This window comes from Hyperoodon ampullatus, assembly GCF_949752795.1.
Source record: "Hyperoodon ampullatus genome assembly, chromosome: 19".
Lineage (NCBI taxonomy): Eukaryota > Metazoa > Chordata > Mammalia > Artiodactyla > Ziphiidae > Hyperoodon > Hyperoodon ampullatus.
The window spans coordinates 59,788,205-59,812,101 of NC_136932.1; the positions used below are offsets into that span (position 1 = coordinate 59,788,205).

Sequence of the window (23,897 nt, forward strand, 5' to 3'; positions counted from 1 at the left end):
TCTCCTCAGTTACCACTCTGTAGAAATCTGGGCTGCTTATTCCAGTCATCCACTGCCTCACAGAAAATGGTGGCTCAGAAAGTCTAGACAAAGTCTTTGACTTATTTTTTGACTTGTGAAGATGCACCCTAAAGTCAAGATTTTGCATTGTAAAAAGTGCCCAAAGCCCTCTGTGGAACAAGGTGAATTCAATATAAAGAAATTCATAAATAATTATATTCTAAAGTCTAAGTAGATAAAGATCTGCTCTATTTGAGAGAACGGAAGCATTAATCATTATGGGGTTTTTTATTGTTTTACCTTCTGCTTATCAATCTTTTACTTCTCGATTAAGATATCTGAACTATTCTCACTAGCAGAAATGCATGAGTATATATATGTGTGCATAGAGAGCAAAAGGGAGTAAGCAAGAATAAGAGAAAGGTCCACCAGTGTGGTGTGGTAGCACTTACTCAGCACTTGTGGTCAGGATTCCTCATTCATTCATCGATCAGTTGATATTCCATTATCATATTATAAGCTACGAGGAACATTAGGACATAAAAACATGTTCTCTGCCACTATTATGAGATATTATAAGAAGTGGTATAGGAGAGACATTGGATATAACAGAATTTCAGAGAAAGAAGAGAGTACCACTTCCTGAGGCAGAAAGAGGCATTGAGGGAAATCCCCAAAGGAAGAGATACTTGAGTCCAGCCTTGGAGAATGAGTATGATTTTAATGAGTAGGCAAAGAGCACGGTATGATGAAGGGAGGAAAGCCCCAGGACACACAGGTAATGACAGAGTTCTTGTTCAGCTGGAGGCCAAGATGCATGAAGAAGAGCAGTGAGAGATAAGCCCCAAAAAGAGGCTGCTTCCCGAGAGCGGAGTGTCTTGAAAGCTCCATTAACAAGGCCCCAGTGTACCAGGGGCAATAAAGCAGTTAGATGAATGCAGGGAAAGGGAATCAGGGAGAAACTGAATATTGTGAGACTTGTCAGTGGATGGTTATTTTAGATTTTTAGGAGGTTAAAAAGATGTACAGGGCTCCCCTGGTGGCGCAGTGGTTGAGAGTCCACCTGCCGATGCAGGGAACATGGGTTCGTGTCCCTGTCCAGGAGGATCCCACATGCCACGGAGCGGCTGGGCCCGTGAGCCATGGCCGCTGAGCCTGCGCATCCGGAACCTGTGCTCTGCAACGGGAGGGGCCACAACAGTGAGAGGCCCGCGTACCGCAAGAAAAAAAAAAAAAAAAGAAAAGAAAAAAAAAAAAAAGATGTACAGAAGCAATGGAAAGGGAAAAACATAGAAGATACTTCATTCTTCATTTTTTATAAGTTCTGGATTCTTCAGCCTGCTGTCCTTGGAGTCCTTTCATTTGCTGTAATGGTGGATGGTCTGAGCCTTGCAGCCTTTGTCAGTTGGTTTCGAGGTCAGTGTTGATGGTATGTTACCTCTTCTTACTATATGCCTTTCTTTCCTTAATCTTTTCTATTTTGTCTTTTTATTATTTTTACTTTTCCTGCCATAATTTTAGGGTAGTTTGGATACAGTTCTTATCTGACATGAATTTCTGACAGCACCATTTTCAAGCATTCTGCCACCCTTGCTAAGAGTGTATTTGCATGTTTCTGATCATAAATGCTGAGTTATAGTTCAAGCTATATGTAACACTTGTTACTGGGAGCAGGAGAGGTAGTCTGAAAGGAAGTGAGGAAGGGAAACAGACTACCTGGTAAAGGAACAGGGCAGAATGGGGCTTAAAAGACAGCTGAAAAGATATGGGAAACCAGTTTAGCCGACCTCAAAATTTTGCAGAAGCCTACTGCCACAAAGTGATTTAATTCTGAGACTTGGATGACAGTCCAGGAATGCTAATCCTTACGTTAAATGGTAGACCTAATTGGTGTGGGGGAAGAAAGAGCAAGTTCAGTTGCGATGAGCTTAACTTGCATCTTCCAGAAGGCCCTGGTACTCACATGGTACAAGAGCCTCAGCTTTGCTGAATCTTCTATTCCCAGTCAAGAATTGAGTCTGCATTTGCTTAAGCTGAAATCAGTACTAGAACAAAATCGAATGTGTGCCATAGGTTTCAGTTTTTCTTCAAGGAGGCAGGAAGCCCTGGGGTGTCCATCAGGGACACTTACCCCTTCCTTGTTGGAGTCCCCACTTTCTGGGGAGCTCATGCTCGGAGTCTAAGGACCTCAGACCTACTGAAACATAAAATGCAGTCTCTTTTAAACATCCATTAGCAGCTGAAGCCTCCTGTTGTTACTTTCTCCTCTTCGGTTTTTCTTGAAATTGGAATAGATTTGTTAGCCAATTAGGATAAAAAATCAGCCAATTAACTAAATCCCTATTAACTTTTCAGGTCTAAGGGCAGGGAAGAAAGGAAAGGATTCTTTTTTTTTTTTTTTTAGTTTCTGCTTTATAACAAAGTGAATCAGTCATACATATACATCTGTTCCCACATCCCTTCCCTCATGCAACTCCCTCCCTCCCACCCTCCCCATCTCAGCCCTCCAGGCAGTCACAAAGCACCGAGCTGATCTCCCTGTGCTCTGCGGCTGCTTCCCACTATGTATCTACCTTACGTTTGGTAGTGTATATATGTCCATGCCTTTCTTTCGCATTGTCACAACGTACCCTTCCCCCTCCCCATATCCTCAAGTCCATTCTCAAGTTAGTCTGTGTCCTTATTCCCGTTTTACCCCTAGGTCCTTCATGACATTTTTTTTTTTAATTCCATATATATGTGTTAGCATACGGTATTTGTCTTTCTCTTTCTGACTTACTTCACTCTGTATGACAGACTCTAGGTCTATCCACCTCATTATAAATAGCTCAGTTTCGTTTCTTTTTATGGCTGAGTAATATTCCATTGTATATATGTGCCACATCTTCTTTATCCATTCATCCGATGATGGACATTTAGGTTGTTTCCAGCTCTGGGCTATTGTGAATAGAGCTGCAATGAACATTTTGGTACATGTCTCTTTTTGAATTATGGTTTTCTCAGGGTATATGCCTAGTAGTGGGATTGCTGGGTCATATGGTAGTTCTATTTGTAGTTTTTTAAGGAACCTCCATACTGTTCTCCATAGTGGCTGTACCAATTCACATTCCCACCAGCAGTGCAAGAGTGTTCCCTTTTCTCCACACCCTCTCCAGCATTTATTGTTTCTAGATTTCTTGATGATGGCCATTCTGACTGGTGTGAGATGATATCTCATTGTAGTTTTGATTTGCATTTCTCTAATGATTAATGATGTTGAGCATTCTTTCATGTGTTTGTTGGCAGTCTGTATATCTTCTTTGGAGAAATGCCTATTTAAGTCTTCTGCCCATTTTTGGATTGGCTTGTCTGTTTTTTTGCTATTGAGCTGCATGAGCTGCTTATAAATTTTGGAGATTAATCTTTTGTCAGTTGCTTCATTTGCAAATATTTTCTCCCATTCTGAGGGTTGTCTTTTGGTCTTGTTTATGGTTTCCTTTGCTGTGCAAAAGCTTTGAAGTTTCATTAGGTCCCATTTGTTTATCTTTGTTTTTATTTCCATTTCTCTAGGAGGTGGGTCCAAAAGGATCTTGCTGTGATTTATGTCATAGAGTGTTCTGCCTATGTTTTCCTCTAAGAGTTTGATAGTTTCTGGCCTTAGATTTAGGTCTTTAATTCATTTTGAGCTTATTTTTGTGTATGGTGTTAGGGAATGATCTAATCTCATACTTTTACATGTCCCTGTCCAGTTAGGAAAGGATTCTTGCTCCATATATTGAGGTTTCTCATGTCTCCTGTTTTGCAATTGCTAAGTATGACTGTTTCTCTCCTTTCTTACAAGGGGAAGGCTTATCACCTGCATTTTATTCCTGGGTATGCCCAGATCATCAGCCAAGAAATTTGGAAAGTGGGTGCAAGGAGGCAGACAGTGTTTCTTTATCATTCTCACACTGAAAACAGATGTTATAAGACAATTAATCCCAGTTTATCAGAATAAAATTCTTGGGGGGATTAAAATTTGGCCCAAATTAGCAGTCCTTAATTTTTTTTTTTTTAATTTTGCAAGTACTATCTGCTCATTGTGGAAAGCTTGGAGCATATGAACATAGTTGCATATACATTAATATTTGTCTATAATTGCATTATCCAAGGATAACTTCTATCCACATTTTGGTTATTTTTCCCCTCCATTGCACACTGCTTTATATATTTGAAACAACATTCTATATAAAAATTTATCTTAATGACTGCATAAATATTCTTTATGTGGATGCATCTTATTTATTAAAACTTTTCCCTACTATTGTTGCCTATTTAGATTGTTTTCAGTGCTTCATTATTATAAATTATATTCAGGTGAACATCTTTATTCACAAATTATTCTTGGTTTTTAAATACAGTTTATGGTTTCTAAAGTAATGATAAGCGTGGACTCTTTTCTGGTAAAGTGGGACGTGTGGCCTGGTTGCTGGCAGTGCCTATCAGAGGCCACATGTTGGTCAAACCCTCATGGCCTAGGGTCTGATACACAGATTCTCAAATCAAGAAAGAGAATATTCTTGGTATGTCCACAGATCATCTGGCCCTTGGGGCTTGTTGATTCTCATGAAAATAGAATAGGATGATGAATAAGTTGTCATGGTAATCTACTTTATAATGAGGAAATTGGGAAACCCACTCCTAATCCCTGCCCCCAATAGCTGAACTATTTCTGTCTACCATCTAAAACAATATTTTTCTTTTTTGAGATTAGAACATTTAGGAATGTTTATCTGAGGTTTGATTGGTGGACAAGGAATTAGAACAAAAGAAGGTGGATAACATTGAGGGTTATAGTGAGTTCTGGTGAAATATTGCTACTCCCACCAAGAAACGCCTTTCTCTGCATCTCTCATGTGACAGGGCAGGAAGCAAAATGTGGATGTTTGTTTCTCTGTTTTATTCTTTCTTATCAACCCTTTGGTTGATATGCTTTTCTCCTTTGATCTATCATTATTCAGGTCACCTTGCTGTAAATTTGTGAGACCTACTTTCTCCCAATATATGTTAATTTTATCAGCTGTTTTTTTTTTTCTTTACCCAATTTTTATGGTCTATGAGCAACCTGCATTGGAAGCACCTGGACTGCTTGTTAATAATGCAGATCCCTGAATCCCACACAGATTTATTTGGTATGAGGTCCTTAATCAGCTCTTTTGACAACATTTGATTGGTGTGTTTACTTAAAGATCAAGAATCAAGGCGAGAGAGATCACATGGAATTTAAGGGGTGCAGGTTGCCTGGCTTTGAATCCAGGCCTGACTTATTACTGGCTGTGAAACTTAACCTCCCTGAGCCTCAGTTTCCTCACCTGTTAAATAGGGATAATTCACATGATGAGTCTGTTGTGAGGATTAAACTGGAACAGGACCTAGAATTGAGGTAGCGCTTAATAATAAACCATTAGGCCAACTCTTCATTTATAGCATCCTATAAAGACCTTTGACCCTTTAACCATCTTTCCCTGATTCCTTTCTTTTCAAACATTAAGCTATTCCCTTATTTCCTCACTGAACCAATATTAACTGAGTGCCTCCTATGCTCATAGCTTCTTGCTAGTCCCTGAAATTAACACTTTATCATTACACTAAGGCTCCATTGGTATATGTTCATAGCTATCAGTAACCCATCACCTCTGATTAATTCTAGACTTGGGTTTTACTTCCTGCTTTCCAGGAGATCAAAGAAATGTAAAGAGTTGCCTTCTTCTGAGAGAAGGGGGTGTACATTCTTCTGTTTGGTGACCCAGACTTTACACAGGGTTTTTTTGTTGAACTGTCAGATTGTTAATGAACTTCTGTGCTGCTATATCGAAAGTAGTGGAACTGTGTGTTTTGAGAAAATGCTTTATAAGCCTTAAAGTGTTGCAAAAGTGAGGGTTTTGCTGATTTTTCTTGATTTCCTAATGCATAGACAAAAGCAGGAAGTGATGGGCAGAACTGGAGTTGAGACTCAGGCTGCTTACAGAGGAAACTTTTAAGGATCTATTCACTGCTGATTATATTTCTGACTGTATATTTCTGGATATATTTCTGAAAGTCTTTGCTAACTTTCCTAGGCATCTGAGCCTTTAAAACTCAAATGTTATTTTAATCTCCTGTCATTATGAACTGGTGTTTCCTCTGGGCACTTTGAATTCTTCTCCACTAAGACCAGGGAGCCGCCAACAATAATGAGGAAAATTCATACTCTCATTATTCCCAAAAGATTTCGGACTTTAATGTCTCAAACCATTGATTTGAGAGAGCCTTCTAAGCTGGATCAGTCTCAAAGAATGCTTCACTCAGATCAGCATGAATTTCTTTTGGTGTGTTGCCATGGATCTCCTGGAGAAGCCATAAGTTGGAGCATGGCTTATTAAGCATCACACTTTGCCTTAAATGATGATAAAGGAAAAGTCCAGCCTTCATGTTATCTGTTTGAGCAAGCATTACAACAAAGATCTATTCCTTGTATTTAGTACGTGAACCTGAGTTGTACTGCCAGGAGAGCAAAATTGTACTGAAATGCAGAGACCCTATTGACCAAGAAAAATATTGGCCATTGTAAGCATGTTGCAATTTAAACATGAATAGTTGAGAAATTAGGAATGTGTAACAGTTTACAAAGCACTTTTACATTCATTATAATTGAATCTTTGTACAATTCTCTGTGAAAATGAGAAATGTCTTTAAAGATGGAAACATAAGTACCAGCATGGGTAGGCATTATTTTATGTTCTAAAGCCACATTGACCAATGTCATGGTCTCCTGTGGTGGTACCACTTTACTTCTTTTTCCAATATGATCATTTGATGCAGCCTTCAATCTACCTTCCATGATTGGTATAAGAAATGGATCAAATTTCTGCCCCAGGCTATACTTTTGAAAGTTCAGAGCATACCATGCCCGTGGACATAGAAATAAATAACATGCTTCTCTGTCTCCTCACTGCCTGACTCATGAAATTCATTTATTCCTCTTCTTACTGCCTACTGAAAGTCTCCTCACTTATCTACTTCCTTCCTTTGATTTTTCATCTCGAACCATTCTTTTTTCTTTATTCCTTTTGGTAACCCAAATTTGGATTTTTACATTGATAAGAATGCCATCAAACCCTAATTGTGTCTGGTATTCATACTCCACAACCTAGATAGTTAAGACCGTATCCATAGGTTTGTACTTATCTTCCCACTTCATTTGGGGAGAGTGACAAGACATTAAATACACATCCTGAGTAAATGCCTGATACTGGGACAGCCACAAAGTAGATGATCAGTAAAATGCAGTCCTCCCTACTCCTCACCTTTTATCTCTTCTTCCACCAGTGTATATCAAGTCTTCACTACTTTTTATCCTTTTTTTAAAATTCAAACAACATTGTCTATGAATTTATTATATACTGGGCACTGTGCATAACAATGGTGATTTAGAGACAGAAGTCTGTTTTCAAAAAATTTCCATTTATTAGGAAGACAGACATGTACAAAATTGCAACAAGATGTGTTAGAATAAAAGAGTTCCCTAGTTGCACAAATATCGGTGTGAGATCCATCCAAAGACTGGAGAGTGGAGGGAGTAACAGATAGGGAAATCTTCCTAGAGAGGGCTCTTTGACTTTCACCTTGAAAGATGAGAAAGTGTTCTCTGCATGGGCTATTGGGAAGGGCATTCTAGGCAGTGGAACCACTGTAGGCAAGACATGTTATTGGAACTGCAAAGGGCTTCATAAGTCTGGACATATGTTAGGGAACCAGCTGGTGAGAAGAATCAAAATATCAGTAAATCCATTTCATTGCTGGTGTCTTTTCAAACACAAATGCTTTTCTTTAAAATTACCTTAGTAGAAAAATCTCAAGTAAACAACCTAATCTTACATCTAAAGCAACTAGGGAAAGAAGAACAAACAAAATCCAAAGTTAGTAAGAGGAAAGAAATCATAAAGATCAGAGCAGAAATAAATTATTTTATGAAGAAAACAAGAGCAAAGATCAAGGGAACTAAAAGGTGGTTCTTGGAGAAGATAAACAAAATGGATAAACATTTAGCTAGACTCATCAGGAAAAAATGGGAAAAGGCTCAAATATTTATTGATTTCTAATTTTATTATTAGAAATGAAAAAGGAGAAGTTACAACTGACACTACAGAAATACAGAGGATCATGAAAGACTACTACAAGCAACTCTATGCCAATAAATTGAACAACAAAGAAGAAATGGACAAATTCTTAGAAAGGTACAACCTTCCAAGACTGAACCAGGAAGAAATAGAAAATATAAACAGACCAATCACAAATACTGAAATTGAAAGTGTGATTTAAAAAAATTCCACCAAACAGAAATCCAGGACCAGATGGCTTCACGGGTGAATTCTATTAAATATTTAGAGAAGAGTTAACACCTTTCCTTCTGAAACTCTTCCAAAAAACTGCAGAGGAAGGAACACTCCAAAACCCATTACATGAGGCCACCATCACCTTGATACCAAAACCAGACAAAGATACCACAAAACAAGAAAATTATAGGCCAATATCACTGATAAACGTAGACACAAAAACCCTCAACAAAGTACTAGCAAACCAAATCCAAAAACACATTAAAAGGATCATACACCATAATCCAGTGGGATTTAACCCAGGGATGCAAGGATTCTTCAGTATATGTAAATCAATCTATGGGATACACCACATTAACAAACTGAAAAATAAAAAACATATGATCATCAATAGTTGCAGAAAAAGATTTTGACAAAATTTAACACCCATATATGATAAAAACTCTCAAGGAATTGGGCACAGAGGGAACCCACCTCAACATAATAAAGGCCATATACCACAAACCCACAGCAAAAATCATTCTCAATGGTGAAAAACTGAAAGCATTTCCTCTAAGATCAGGAATAAGACAAGGATGTCCACTCTTGCCACTTTTATTCAACAATGTTTTGGAAGTTCTAGCCACAGCCATCAGAGAAGAAAAAGAAATAAAAGGAATCCAAATTGGAAAAGAAGAAGTAAAACTTTCACTCTTTGCAGATGACATGATACTATACATAGAAAATCCTAAAGATGCTCTCAGAAAACTACTAGAACTCATCAATGAATTTGGTAATGCTGCAGGATACAAAATTAATACACACAGATCTCTTGTATTCCTATACACTAAAAACAAAAGAGCAGAAAGAGAAATTAAAGACAATCTATTTTACCATTGCATCAAAAAGAATAAAATACCTAAGTATAAACCTACATAAGTAGGCAAAAGATCTGTATGCAGAAAACTATAAGATACCGATGAAAGACCTCAAATACAATACAAACAGATGGATAAATATACCGTGTTCTTAGATTGGAAGAATCAACATTGTCAAAATAAATATACTACCCAAAACAATTTACAGATTCAATGCAATCCCTATCAAATAACCAGTGGCATTTATCACTGAAATAGATAAAAATCTTAAAATATGTATGGAAACATAAAAGACCCTGAATAGCCAAAGCATCCTGAGAAAGAAAAACAAACTTGGTGGAATCAGGCTCCCTGACTTCAGACTATACTACAAAGCTAGAGTCATCAAAACAGTTTGGCACTGGCACAAAACCAGAAATATAGATCAATGGAACAGGATAGGAAGTCCAGAGGTAAACCCATGCACTATGGTCAATTAAACTATGACAAAGGAGGCAAGACTATACAATGGAGAAAAGATAGTCTCTTCAACAAATGATACTGGGAAAACTGGACAGCTACATGTAAAAGATGAAATTAGAACATTCTGTAACACCATACACAAAAATAAACTCAAAATGGATTAAAGACCTAAATATAAGGCTGGATACTATAAAATTCTTAGAGGAAAACATAGGTAGAACACTCTCTGACATAAAGTACAGCAATATCTTTTTTGATCCACCTCCTTGAGTAATGGAAATAAAAACAAAAATAAACAAATGGGACTTAATTAAACTTAAAAGCTATGCACAACAAAGGAAAATTTAGACAAAACGAAAAGGCAACCCACAGAATGGGAGAAAATATTTGCTAATGAAGCGACCAACAAGGGATTAATCTCCTAAATATACAAACAACTCATGCAGCTCTATATCAAAACACAAACCCAATCAAAAAATGGGCAGAAGACCTAAATAGACATTTCTCCAAAGAAGATATTGAGATGGCCAACAGGCACATGAAAAGATGCTCAATATCACTAATTATTAGAGAAATGCAAATCAAAATTACAATGAGGAATCACCTCACACTAGTCAGAATGGCCACTATCAAAAAATCTACAAACAATGCTGGAGAGGGTGCAGAGAAAATGGAACCCTCCTATACCATTGGTGAGAATGTAAGTTAGTATAACCATTATGGAGAGCAGAATGGAGGTTCCTTAAAAAACTAAATATAGAACCACCATATGATCCAGCAATTCCACTTCTGGGTATATATCCAGAGAAAACCATAGTTGGAAAGATAAATGCACCTCAATGTTCAGTGAAGCACTATTTAAAATAGCCAAAACATGGAAGCAACCTTAATGTCCATTGCCAGAGGAATGGATAAAGAAGGTGTGGTACATATATACAGTGGAATATTATTCAGCCATAAAAAAGAATGAAATAATGTCATTTGCAGCAACATGGATAGACATAGAGATTGTTATACTGAGTGAAGTAAGTCAGACATAGAAATACAAACATCATATGATACCACTTATATGTAGAATCTAAAAAAAAATGGTTCAAGTTAAATTATTTATGAAAGAGAAATAGAGTCACAGATGTAGAAAGCAAACTTATGGTTACCAGGAGGGAAAGTGGGGGAGAGATAAACTGGGAGATTGGGATTGATATATGCACACTACTATATATAAAATAGACAAGTAATAAGGACCTCTAGTCAATACTCCGTAATGACCTATATGAGAAAAGAATCTAAAAAAGAGTGGATATATGTATAGGTATAACTGATTCAATATCCTGTACACCTGAATTAAAACAACATTGTAAATCAACTATACTCTAATAAAAAATATTTTTAAAATTTCCTTAGAGAGATTTCACCTTGAACAATCACTTCATGAATTATCTTTTATAGGTCTAGGCCCTGTAATCAGGTGTTGTGCTATGTTCAAGTTTCTGATCTTGAGGTGCTTTCTTCTACTTAGAAAATGATATTAATGAGTTTGCAAAACATTGAACAATATAGCCATGTGTAATTAAATATGAAATTATGTGGCATCTAACCAGCTTCTCTAGAAATCCAGAGTGATGACTTAACCAGTAAAGGATGATTTATGGAGGGATTGGGATTTAAATTAAGAATTGTAGGATGTATAGGATTTGATAGGGGAAGGTCAAGAGAGAAAAGAAGATAAATGTGGAATCTAAAAATTCAAACTCATAGAACTAGGGAGTAGAACAGTGGTTACCAGGATCTGAAGAGCATGAACATGTAAGTCAAAGAACACACACACACTTATAAGATGAATTGATTCTGGGGATCTAATGTACAGCATGGTGATTATAGTTAACAATTCTGTATTGTATACTTTAAATTTGCTAAGAAAGTAGATCTCAAGGGTTCTCACCTCAAAAAGAAAAGGTAACTATGTGGATGTGTTAATTAACTTGGTTGTGATAATCATTTTACAATGTATATGTATATCAAACCATCACTTTGTACACCTTAAAAAAATCATGTTGTACAATCTAAATGTATACAATTTTTATTTGTCAATTATACCTCAGTGAAGCACAGGGGAAAAGAAGCTCAGAAGTAGGAATGAGCACACTGTGTTTTTGAGGGTGTAGAAATGAAACAGAATGATGTGCATCCATTCATTCTACAAACTGTATTGAAGAACTGTAATATGACAAGCACCGGGGAGAAAATAAGACACAAAGCAGACAGCATGGTCCTGTTTCCTCTCATCCATCCATCCATTTATCTATCTACACATTTGATTAGTAGTTGTTGAGTTGTTGAGTGTGCCAAGGATTGGAATGGGAACTGATGGTGTAATGATGGCATTGAATCAGAGCTCTAGGGCTACAAGACAACACAGATCTTGAGTAATCTAATCCTGACCCTTGCTGTGCACTAAATTGTGTTGTGAACCAGAGATGTAGCCTGTTTTCCAGTCATGGTTCTTCTGTGTCTGCTCAGCTCTCATATCATCTGTAATGTGGAACTTACCCTGGAGTTGGGGAATTTAAGGAATTGTTGCAAAAACTAAAGTACATGGCATTCGGAACCTGGATTAGGCTAGTGGTACCTCGGTTGGACAAGAATCATTTGAAAGCAAAGAATTCACCCAGATTTGATCTTTGATAAGATTTTGGGGATGATAGAGATCTACAGTTAGTGAGATGCCTGCGTGTTTTATTGCCTGCTAATAGGAAGCATGTTGATGCCAAAGTCAAATAGGAAAATTAAGAAGAGAAGTTAAATGTGTTGGTAGAAGTCACTATGTCAAAAAAGCTAAACCTAGCATCTCAACAGAAAATGCATGCAGGCTTATTGGACAATCCATCCCAGTACAGAATTGGGAAAAGACCAACAGATCATTTGTGTGTTTTTGTTCCCTGTTTAGTGACCAATTTTACTGTGTTTGGACCCGAAGACTCAGGGATAGCACAAAGATTATTTTTCCGGATGTAGTATGAAGATAACTGAGCCCTTATTTTTGCAAATAGTAAAGAAAATGCCTTAAATACATGCCAAAATCAAGTCAGACTGTAACGGCTGGAGATTTCTGAAGGATTACCCAAATGTGAACACTGAAAAGTTGTAAAAGGCGACTGATCTCCACACACATCTGGGCAGGAGGGCTTTCATCATTTGCCTACTTTTGACATTTGTATAATGGTAATTTTGTGCACACATATAGAGAGAGTGAGAATTAGAGGGAGAGAAAGAGAAGGAGATGTTTACATACTCAAACAGATATGGATAAGGGACACTGTATTTCAAGATATCCACATGTTTTGCAGGATTTTAAAAGTGTTTTGCCAGATGTTTGAATTTGTAGGGAATTGTTGTCTAATAGCGTGTTGGTGAATTTTTTCAGAATTTAACACAGTTAACTTCCTAGAGTCACTAATTCTAGTAAGTTTCCCTGCAGCATGTATGGTCCTTTAGAGGTAGCAGGGAAAGAGAGCAGGCTTTTTGATCAGGAAGGCTGATCTTATAAATGACCTTAAATGGTAACTATACTCAAAACAATATGGCACTGACACAGGAATATAAATATAAGTTGAATAATCCGAAAGACTGGAAGCAAATCTAATGTATATGGAAACTTAATATGTGATAAAAGTAACACTCAATTGGTCACAAAGATGGTTTATTTAATACATAATAATGGCATTATTCAGTTTATATCTGGGAAAATCTTAGACCCCAGATTGTGGTCTAAGTGTATACAAATTAATCTCTGATAGATTTTAAAAATAAAATTGTAAAAACTGTAACAGTAAAAATATTTTTTTAATATTTAGGAAAATACTTACATACACTCTAGTTGGATATGCAATATCAAATAATAGAGAAAACAGAGAAACCTTATGCACAAAAAGATTGATAAATCCAACCATATAAAATTTAAAAATACCTAGATAACCAAATACCAAAAATGAGCTTAAAAGCCAGATAATAGGCTAGGAGAAAATGTTTATAGCATGTGACAGAGGGCTAATATTTCTAGAATTCAAATGATAGTTAAAAGTCATATGAAAAACACAAATAACCCAGGGAAAAATACATGAAGAATAGGATCAGAAGAGAAATGCAAATAGCTAATGAGCATATGAGAAGATACTCAACCATGGCAGTAGTTAAGAAATGGAAATTAAATCAGTGAAATCCCATCTTTCCTATTAGATTGCCATAAGTAAATAAACAAACAAATAAATAAATAACATTCAGTGCTATAGAGATTATGGGGAAGTGGACATACCACACATAGCTGATAGGAGCATAAATATTTATAGACACTGCCAGTATCTTTTAAAGTAACCTGGCAGCATCTATTAAAATAAAGCATGTACATACCTTCACTACACAATACTACTAGTATGAAAAGTATATGTTTGAGACTATTTATTGCAGCATTGATTTTCATGGTAAAATAAGATGGAAACAATCTTAATGTCTTCATTTAGGAAATGGTTTAGAAAAGTACAGTGCATTCAAACTATGGAAGCTCTGTAGCCTTACACATGAATGAGTAGCTCTATGAAGGACTGACATAGAGGACATTCATGGTATATTGTTACTTGAAACAAAAACTACTTTTATAAATAGAACTTCTCTATGTATATAGGTACTTGAATGTGTTTGTATGAGCATAGTGAAAGATGTTGAATGATGCCTAATAAAGTGTTCACACCAATTACCTCAGGGATGTCATTGGAAGGAAGGAGGGTGATTTGATTACCTCTTGCTTTATATGCCTGTGTATTGTTTCACATGTTACCACACATGCATTACTTTGCTTCCTTTGTCTTGTTATTTCTTTGTTTTGGAGAAAAGAACTGATTTCAAATTCCAGTCCCTCTACTTACTGGCCAAGTGACCTTGGAAAGTCATATAACCTCTTTAAGTCTTATTTTTCTCATCTACAAAGTAACAGTAATATTATCTCACAGAATTGTGGGTAGGATTAAGCAAGATAAGATATGTCAAGTTCCTAGCACAGAGGTTATGGTGACTGATCAGCAAATGAAAACTACCCCTTCCTTCCTTTCACTTCACCCTCTGTTGATGTGCTTGCAAGGATGCAAGCCAGTTAGCATATTAGAACCAATCCCAAACAGGAGGATGAAGCTGCTATACAAACAAATAATCCACCAGCTTCCAAAAGCTAAATGAAAATTATTTTCTTTGTAGATAAAACCATCCTGGCTGACCCATATCACTGCTAACTCCCTCCATTCATCCAGACATTGAGAGTTATAGATCCAATAAATAATTTCACGTTTCATTAAAAGTATGAAATTGAAAGACCAATCCTATGCCCTAGACTGCTCCCTGCTCTGACTTCAGGTTGGGTTGTGTGGACATCTGAAACCTTTCTCTCTTCCTTATCCTGCCTGGAACCTTTACCCTTTTCATCTCTGGAATGTTATGGTGGTGGGATCACAGAGCTGGTGGCCACACCATTCCCCAACATCCCCTCACGGGACTCCTTCTCCAACATTCATTGAATACTTATTATAGAAATGACACTATGCTAGACATTTTATAAGCATATTCTCACTTATCTTCCCAACAACTCTGTGAAGTATCATCTTCATTTTACAGATGGAAAAACTAAGGCTATAGAAGTTTAACCCCCTGCTCAAGGTTGCATGGTAAGGATATGATAGCTCATGGTCTTTCTCCTATGTAATACAAACTCTCCAAGTTGGGGAAGTCAGAGGATCCAGTGGCTTAAAATCTCCCTGCATAAAAATTATTCAAATTCCAGCAATAATTTGTCTCAGTTTCTAGAAAAACTTTAGTCTTTTAACTAGTTATAATACTTGTATGGCTTGTAGTTTCTATTCATACTTTCAGGATGAATTCAAACGTCTCCTCTGCTAGGAAGGCTGATGCAATCACTTGAGAAAAGGGTCAGGGTCAATTTACTCCCCTGTCTCCATTTAGACTTTAATATTCACACACCTTACTTATAACTCATGTTTTATTATAGCATGATTTGTTAGCTTGCCTGTCTTCCCACAATTAGAGGTCTTCATTAGAGTGGGAGTATTTAAAAAAATCTGGCTCATAGGAGATATTCCACTAATTTTTTAGGTGAATGCACAAATTAATTATTATGTATTAAGTAGGATATTTCCAACCCTTTAGAGATTCCCAAGTGAGAGAATGGGAAGCCCTAGTTAGAAGCCCTCCATGTAATATGAATCAGAGTCCCAGCAATGGAAGAGGAATTGCAGCAAAGGAGTTATTCAAAGCCAGTTCCCCCTTGATATAAATTTGAAATCAGAAAGGGGCAAAAATCCTACAGCAGTGAGTGTTTCAAACATGCTCATTAATAATGGCTCAAAGTGGAGATTTATTAGAGTTGAGAATAGGGAAAAGGACAGTAAATCAGCTCTGGTGGGGAAAAGAGCAAGGAAAAGATATGAGTTCTTATTTTAAATGTATTAATATGCTTTATAACCCTACAGTAGAGATGGCTATATTGAAGCAGAAGCCTTTATTTGTAAGGATTGAATTCACTGAAAATATGTTTTATGCCAGTATTCATTTTCCTAACTTGCAATTGCTTTCCTTTGGCCGAAAAGTTGGGAACTTAGTTTATTGCTTGAAAGCTAGCAAAGATTGCCTTAGCTGAATCTCTTCATGAAAATATTCCTTGCCTCAAATGATTACTTGTAGTGCACTAGTTACATCATAGGAAAATGCTATTTTATTGGAACATATGTTGAAGAGAATAGTTTTTAAAACATTCAATTAGTTGTGCCTTTGAGATAGAATTTAAACAAACCCAAAGCAATAGGATCAAATTCTCATAAAAACCCGACTGTTGCCTAGAAACCAATTCTTCTCCTACTCAAACTACTCCAAGGATAATCAAGCTCACTTTTGACTGTATTCCAACCAAGGCTTTTAATTCATAAATCAGACCATGGTACTTTCTTGCCCCAAATTCTCAGTTGCTTTCTAATACATTAGAGTAAAATGCAAGTTCCTGTCCCTGGTATACCTGGCCAACCTCATCTCATCTCACTTTTCTTCTCATCTGGCTCATCTAGTTCAGGTTAACTTTCTTCCTCTCCACTCCTTGAACACATCAGGCTCTTCTCTGCCAAGACCTGCTCCTCTCCTCTTCTTTGGACACCCTCTCCCCTGCCACTCTTCAGAAGCAACTCCTCTCAGTCCTTCCAGGGTTTGTTAGATGTCACCTCCAGAGGAATTATTCTATATGGCCGTTCTACCTAGGTTATCTCCCCAATCCATACTATATTCTATAGTTCATTACTGTTTTAATTGTTTCTACAGCATACTTGCAAATAGTTCTAATTACATAGATATGCATATATAAACTTGGAGATAAACACTATCCCTCATATACCCTACTAGACTGCAAAATCTATGAGAGCAGGAACCATATCTGTTTTATTAATTACTGACTACCCAGAACTGATGGCAGTGCCTGGCACATAGTGTAGGTCCTCAGTAAATATTTGCTGTATGAATTCTCAGTGTCAAGCCTAATGTCTGGCACATAATAGGCTGTCAATAAACACTTGTTGAGTTTATCTTGTTTCCATAGGATTTAGCAAGTCACATAAATTGCATAAATTAATTCCAAGTGTCAAACTCCTTGCCATAACAGCATGGTCTCTGCAAATTCTGCTGTGATGACAAATGACAATCCAGGACAAACGAACAAGGAGGATGTCTAAAAGCTCAGACTGACTTTGGAGCATTTTCTATAGGATACAAATGTCATCGAGACAATTTTTAACTCAGTATCAAACTTGATCCCTCTAGTTCATTGCTCTCTCAAACTATTTCTTATTTTATTTATTTATTTGTTTGTTTGTTTGCGGTACACTGGCCTCTCACTGTTGTGGCCTCTTCCGTTGCGGAGCACAGGTTCCGGACGTGCAGGTTCAGCGGCCATGGCTCACAGGCCCAGCCGCTCTGCGGCATGTGGGGTCTTCCCGGACCGGGGCATGAACCCGTGTCCCCTGCATCGGCAGGTGGAATCTCAACCACTGCACCGCCAGGGAAGCCCCATCAAACTCTTTCTTATTTTAGTAGGAGCTTTTTTGGTTTTGTCTGAGGGTTACCATGTGTTAATAAACCAAACTTGAGCTTTCTGTTTCACTGGTTTTTGAATAAGCAACTGATAGGTTTTGAATTTTCCAAGGCTCATGTTTTAAGTAACTGAAATCAGTCACTGAGCATTTTCATAGCTCACTGGACCCAGAGCCAAGAGACCATTGGGTTTTGTAATTTATGGTCACAATGACAGCATTGCCACAGGGAAATGTTTTGGTTAGATAACGCATAGCTGTGATGCAGCAGTTAAGTTCCATTGTTTAGGCTCTGTGAAAATTAATTTGCAAAAATATCCAAGTCAGGTGTCTATTTTAGGTTATATGTAAATTATAAGATTGTGTGAAAAGGATTCTAGAGATGGTACCATTCAAACATTTCAGACCAGTTGTTTACTAATTAGAGTAATTCTCACTCAGTTTTACTTTTTCACATTTTTTTCTCAACAATACATTGTATCAGTCAAGCTAGAAAAAGACACTGCATTAGCTAGTAAACCATAATAACTGATGCTTTAAAAAAAATGACAGAAAATTTAAAAGTTTGATTTATTGGGACAACCATGGGAATTAAGAGGAAAATAATTCAGCAATGATTCTCTAAATTTGGAAATAGAAGCAGTGTCATAGCATTCTACAAAGTCACTTCTGTTCCCAGGGGTGACATGGGGAGTTTATAAACCTGAAGGATCAAAAATATGGAGCATAGTTTCGTATTAGAATCATGGGGATAACAGAGTTCTGCACAAATCCAGAGGGAGAGTTTCTTACTCTAAATCTTGAAGCCTTAGTTCATTTGTCCAGCCTTGCTCTGAAGGTAAAGTCTACTGGCTCACTCCCATGATCTAATAAGTATGGACACCCCATGCTTCTGTTTCCACAGCCTTCCTCCTATAGAATTTCCCTAGAACCTAGATTACATGACATTTGTAGAACTATTCCTGGTCCCTTTTGGCACCTAAGGTCCCTGGACTAGCTTTGACACCTTAATTATTGTCCCAACACATAACAATGATTCTAAGAGCATTGACTTCTTTCATCTGGACTAGAACCTTGCCTAGTCCAGCTCTTCATGAGCAGTCATCCCCATTAGCTCTCCTTGAGGCTCTGCAGATGAGACACAAACACATCTTGTCTTGCCTGAATTGAAGCCTCGTTTCTACCCAGCTATAGTTTAATGGCTTTTTTAAAATCCTAACTTTATTTGGGATGATTGATATTTAAAGCAGTTTAATTTAAACCTTTGCGCTTGAAATTTATTTTAACTGGAGACTAAGCATGAATGTTACTCTTGATTTACCAAAAGAGAAATGGTAGCAAAAGTCTTACAATGGCCATAACAACAATTTAACTCTGAAACTCTGACTCTAATAACCTGCTCATGTATGAAGCCTGCTGTGTGGAAGGGATTTAGAGCACTGTGAGTCTTGAGACCAGTCTTTACTCTGTCCTTCCCTTCCTCTCCCTGGCTGTGTGGCCTTGGGTTGAGGACTTTATCTGCCTTTATGGCCTTAATTTTGTTTATTCATTTAGATTAGATGACCACTAAGGTGGCTTCTATTTCTGAAAGACTATTAATTTACGGATGATTTAAAATGAACATTCCAGTGATGAATAAACTTTGATACCTCTTCAGGAGTGGAGCTAATGAGGGTCACAGATTAGCAAGGAAGAGTGTTTCTCAGTTAACCCTCAATTGTCAAAGCAGGTGGTTAGAACAAGACACACAGGCCTCGATAGTGAAGTGGGTATAGAAAACCCTGAAACTATTTGTCATAAAGAGTGCCACACCCAATAAAAACAAATCATACGTTCACATAACATTTTTGCTGTTTGTGTTTTTATAGGGGTAATTTTGGGGTGTGAAGTTTATTTGTAAAGCACAGAAGCATCTGCCCACCCATGTTGCCATATAACATCAGTCTGGCAATCCATTTATAAGATTTGATTATTTTTGTTAATAATTTTCATGGGAGTATATGAAATGCAATATGTATTATCTCTTACTATGTTTATTATGAATCTGCCTTCCTGGGAAGGTCCCCCAGGACATCATAGATGGCCTGATTGTCAAAGAGGTTCTTGTCTCACAGGATTTTAAAGATAAAGGGGGCTGCATTAGTTTCCTATTGTGGCTGTGACAAATAATAACAACTTAGTGACTTAAAACAACACAAATTTATTATCTTAGAGTTCTGGAGGTGAGAAGTCTGAAATGAGTCTCATGGGGTTAAAATCAGTGTCAGCAGGCTGGTGTTCCTTTTGGAGGCTCTAGGGGAAGAATCTGTTGCTTTGCCTATTCCAGGTGGTAGAGACCGCCAGAATTCCTTAGCTCATGTCCCCTTCCTCCATCTTCAAAGCCAGTATCTTCTGTCCTCTCTGACCTCTCTTTCCATCCTTAAATATTTTCTCTATGTCTGTGATCCTTCTACACCTCTCTCATAAAAAAAGACCCTTGTAATTATGTTGGGTCCAGGTAATCCAGGATAATCTACTCATCTCAAGATCCTTAATTTAGTAATTTCTGTCCAGTACTTTTACAATGTAAGGTAACACATTCACAGGTTCTGGGGTTAGGATGTGGACATCTTTGGAGGGGGCCATTATTCAGCCTACAACAGAGGCCATAGAGACCAACCAAGGCCCAAAAAATAAATGACTATTTAAGGGCACACAGCTAATTTGTGGCAGTGCCATGACTGTATCCCTGGCATCCTCACATCTGCCATGTTTATGTGCATCACTGAAAATCAAAGGTAAGAACATGCACTGGTGGAGGCTTTATTTTTATAATAAACTTGAAATGATTGAAGAATAATTATAAAATTAAGTCAGTGATTTTAAAAGAGCGTTTTAGAGATGATAGAAGTTTATGTTTTTTAAATACATTATTAATGCAAGACCTTCCTTAAATATTATAATTTTGTTAGGTCATGGTACCTTCTAAAGATAAAGTGACTTGCAGAGATAAAATATCTTAAATAATGATGGGAAATGAAAGTGCCAAGGAAGCACATGTACATATTCTTCTATCTATTTCCCCTTCCCCTCCTCCTCCTTCTCTTTCTCTATCTGTAACCCTGGCCATTGCTGCCATTTTGAAAATCTGTTATAGCTGGAAAGTCAATTCAAACTTTTTAATTAAAAGGGGTGGATCTACCAGAGGCTTATTGCCAAGGGGTTAAAACAAATTAGGTTATTTGTCATATTTCACAATGAAGCCCACCTTATTTTGGTGTTGAAACATTCTTCTAAGACTCTAAGGAGCTTGTTTTTATCACTTCTGCCCAATAATTGGCTGTAACAATTAAAAGGGTTATAGAATTTTGAATTTAGATGGGACTAGACATACCATCCAGTCAAAAACTTCTCTCTTTTGTAGTATCTTTGGCAGGTATTTGCCATACACCTCTCTTGCTTCAGTTTTCTCCATCCATGACATGGGAAGGAATAATGGCTGCTGTAATTTAAAGGTTGTATTAACTTTGAGTTCCTGAGAGGACACGTACATTTGAGAGGGTTGTGACTTTACTGTTAGGCTCATCTTCTGTAGGAATCACTCCCTGTTTCCACTTCCACTGCTGCAGGCTTTGGTGCCCTTCATCTAGAGTTTCATATACACTTGACTTAACCTCATACTGTACCCCACCCCCAGTATGGTAATTGTTCTTACATGCATCTGCCTTCTTCAAAATTCAACCTAACCCAGTGCTGGACATGCAATAGGAGCTCAATGGACTACTGATGGATGCTGTGGATGGATGATTGAATGATGATCATACAATCTCAGAGGCATATAAAGGACACATGGATCTAAAGCCTCAATAAAGATACTGAGGGGGCAGGAAAATGTTGAAGATATAGTCGCTGATCTTCACTGATGTAAAATTAGTAGGTTGGCTACCCCACTGCTCTGCTAACTTTTTTAAACAGAAGAAAATGGGACTGGAAATTGTCCAGAAATTTATTTTAATAGATTATTTAATGTGACACTGAAAATGAGTGGATGATTTCCCTTCAGATATTTGCACTCAGCACTCAATGCCATCTTTTTCTGCTTATCAATGAACACATTCTTCAGCTGATGGTACATTAAGTCAACTTGCCAAGCTCCTGTCTGGCATTGATTGGGGTTCATAAAATAATTCACTCCCTCAGTATGGTCTTGACAACAAGCAGAATAAATGCCTTATATATGTTGAATGCTACTTCTTTGAAAAGTTTATAAAACTTTCTATCTAGAACAAGGTTGATTCCCATATAATTCCTGCCAAACAGAAAATCAGAGCATCAACTCAGGAGCTGCTATATATTTAGTGTACCTCAATATGAAAAGATGATGTGGCTGGACTATGCCATCTTCTTATTAAGTCATTAATGCTAACTATACCTATCAAAGAGGCCACAGAGTCAATGGGTCAAAAACAAAAAAATCTGATCTTAAGACATCATGAAGGTAAGAGTTAGAGAAATTGACCAAGATTCAGGACAGGAAACTGCCATAACGACACCCAAGGATCTCTATGTGTGGGAAACATTGGATGGCTCTCTTTGATTTTATGATTTCTGTGCCATAGCTCTTTTTACATTGTTTCCACAGCCTGATTCTAAAATTTCTTTCTGTTTCTAGTTCCTTCTTTCTGGGGATTGGTGAACTCAGCTTGGAATCTTTGCTCTGTGGGGAAACGGCAGTCACCAATCAATATAGAGACTAGTCACATGATCTTCGACCCCTTTCTGACGCCCCTTCGCATCAACACTGGGGGCAGGAAGGTAAGTAGCCATGTTGCTTCCATCATGAAGTTGAGGACAGGGAGAGATGCTGATTCTGAAAACCAGCCTTCCAGTCCTTGGTCTCTGTGATGAGTTTGGCTTTCCACCCAGGAGTAATATCACAGACCTCAGGCCTATTGCCAGCAAATATAATTATGTGTAAATCATGGTTTTTCTCTCTACCTAGTCAAACCCTCATGCTTCTAATTACTTCTTTGTATTCCCTGGATGTTGCCTGAAGTCCTATCCCTTGGTAGCTTATGAAAGAAAGTCAGAAAACAGCATTGCCTCCCCTGCATATCATGCTGGGAAAATTCTTCCTCTCAGAAACCTCTTTACTGCGGCTTCTTTTAACCTCAACAAAGTGAAAAAAAATTTAACAAAAGTAAAATCAGACATTTATCATCCTGGAAGGAAAAACAAACAAAAATCACATTAGATGATTTATAAGAAAATCAGTAATTAATTTTACTATGGCTTGCCGGCTAAGAATCATAGCTCCTGCACAGAAATGTTGAACTATGCTTCCTGATTCTCACATCAGCATCCCTTCTTCCCTCTCCTTCCTCCATAATGAGCTCCTCCTTAATTTGTGGAAGAGCATAATGTCCGTGGGGTTTCCTCATCACTGGAATCTAGAGGTTTTGTTTTTTTTCTGGTTATCTCTAGTTAGCTACCCTTACTGTTGAGTAGATTGTTGAAGGTGGAAAAAACACACACAGAAAATTGTGTTTGAACGTGATTTAGCTGTTGTGAACTCAAGAGGAATGGAAAATCATTTGTGTGCAAGAAACTGGGGTTAAAATTTGGATAAATTTCACTACTGCTGGTGGCTGATTCTCCAGGGGTTGGGCTCCTTTGGCTCTGCTTTCTACTCCCCTTATGCAGTCTGTTCACCTTAATTACCACAAGTTTGTAAGTAATCTTTTCGCCTTCTGATATATTGTATTTTTTTCTTATCACATAATTTTCACACACTCATTGAAAAATCGAATGACCCATCAAAATTTTGTTAGTGACTTTGATTCTGGTCACAAGGCAAGTTTTAAAGGATCTTGCATGTGATTGAGACTATTTAGCTAAGTAGTGTTTATGTGCTGTTTTAAATATTACTTAGGAAGCACTTTTGTAAAAAGGTCCTATATAAGTTCATGACGTTTATTGTTCTGATTGTATAGAAAACTAACCTACCTTAATTATTGTTCCAATTGCAGTTTTATTTTACAAACCCTAAAAGGAACTTGACTTGGGTTCTACATATACCTCTCTTTAAAATGTTGAATCATTCAAATCAAGTCATGAGCATGTATAGGTTCACTGAC

General features: G+C 37.3%; 1 protein-coding gene across 1 annotated transcript in view; it reads left to right on the plus strand.

Moving 5' to 3' along the window:
- The window catches only part of CA10 (carbonic anhydrase 10), a gene marked incomplete at both ends in the record, with an annotated part of 522,587 nt that overhangs the window by 132,708 nt on the left and 365,982 nt on the right, over nucleotides 1-23,897 (plus strand). The window contains one exon of the mRNA XM_079725002.1: nucleotides 22,433-22,575. Within this exon, the coding sequence (XP_079581128.1) occupies nucleotides 22,433-22,575 (143 nt within the window). The remainder of the gene's footprint in view (nucleotides 1-22,432; nucleotides 22,576-23,897) is intronic.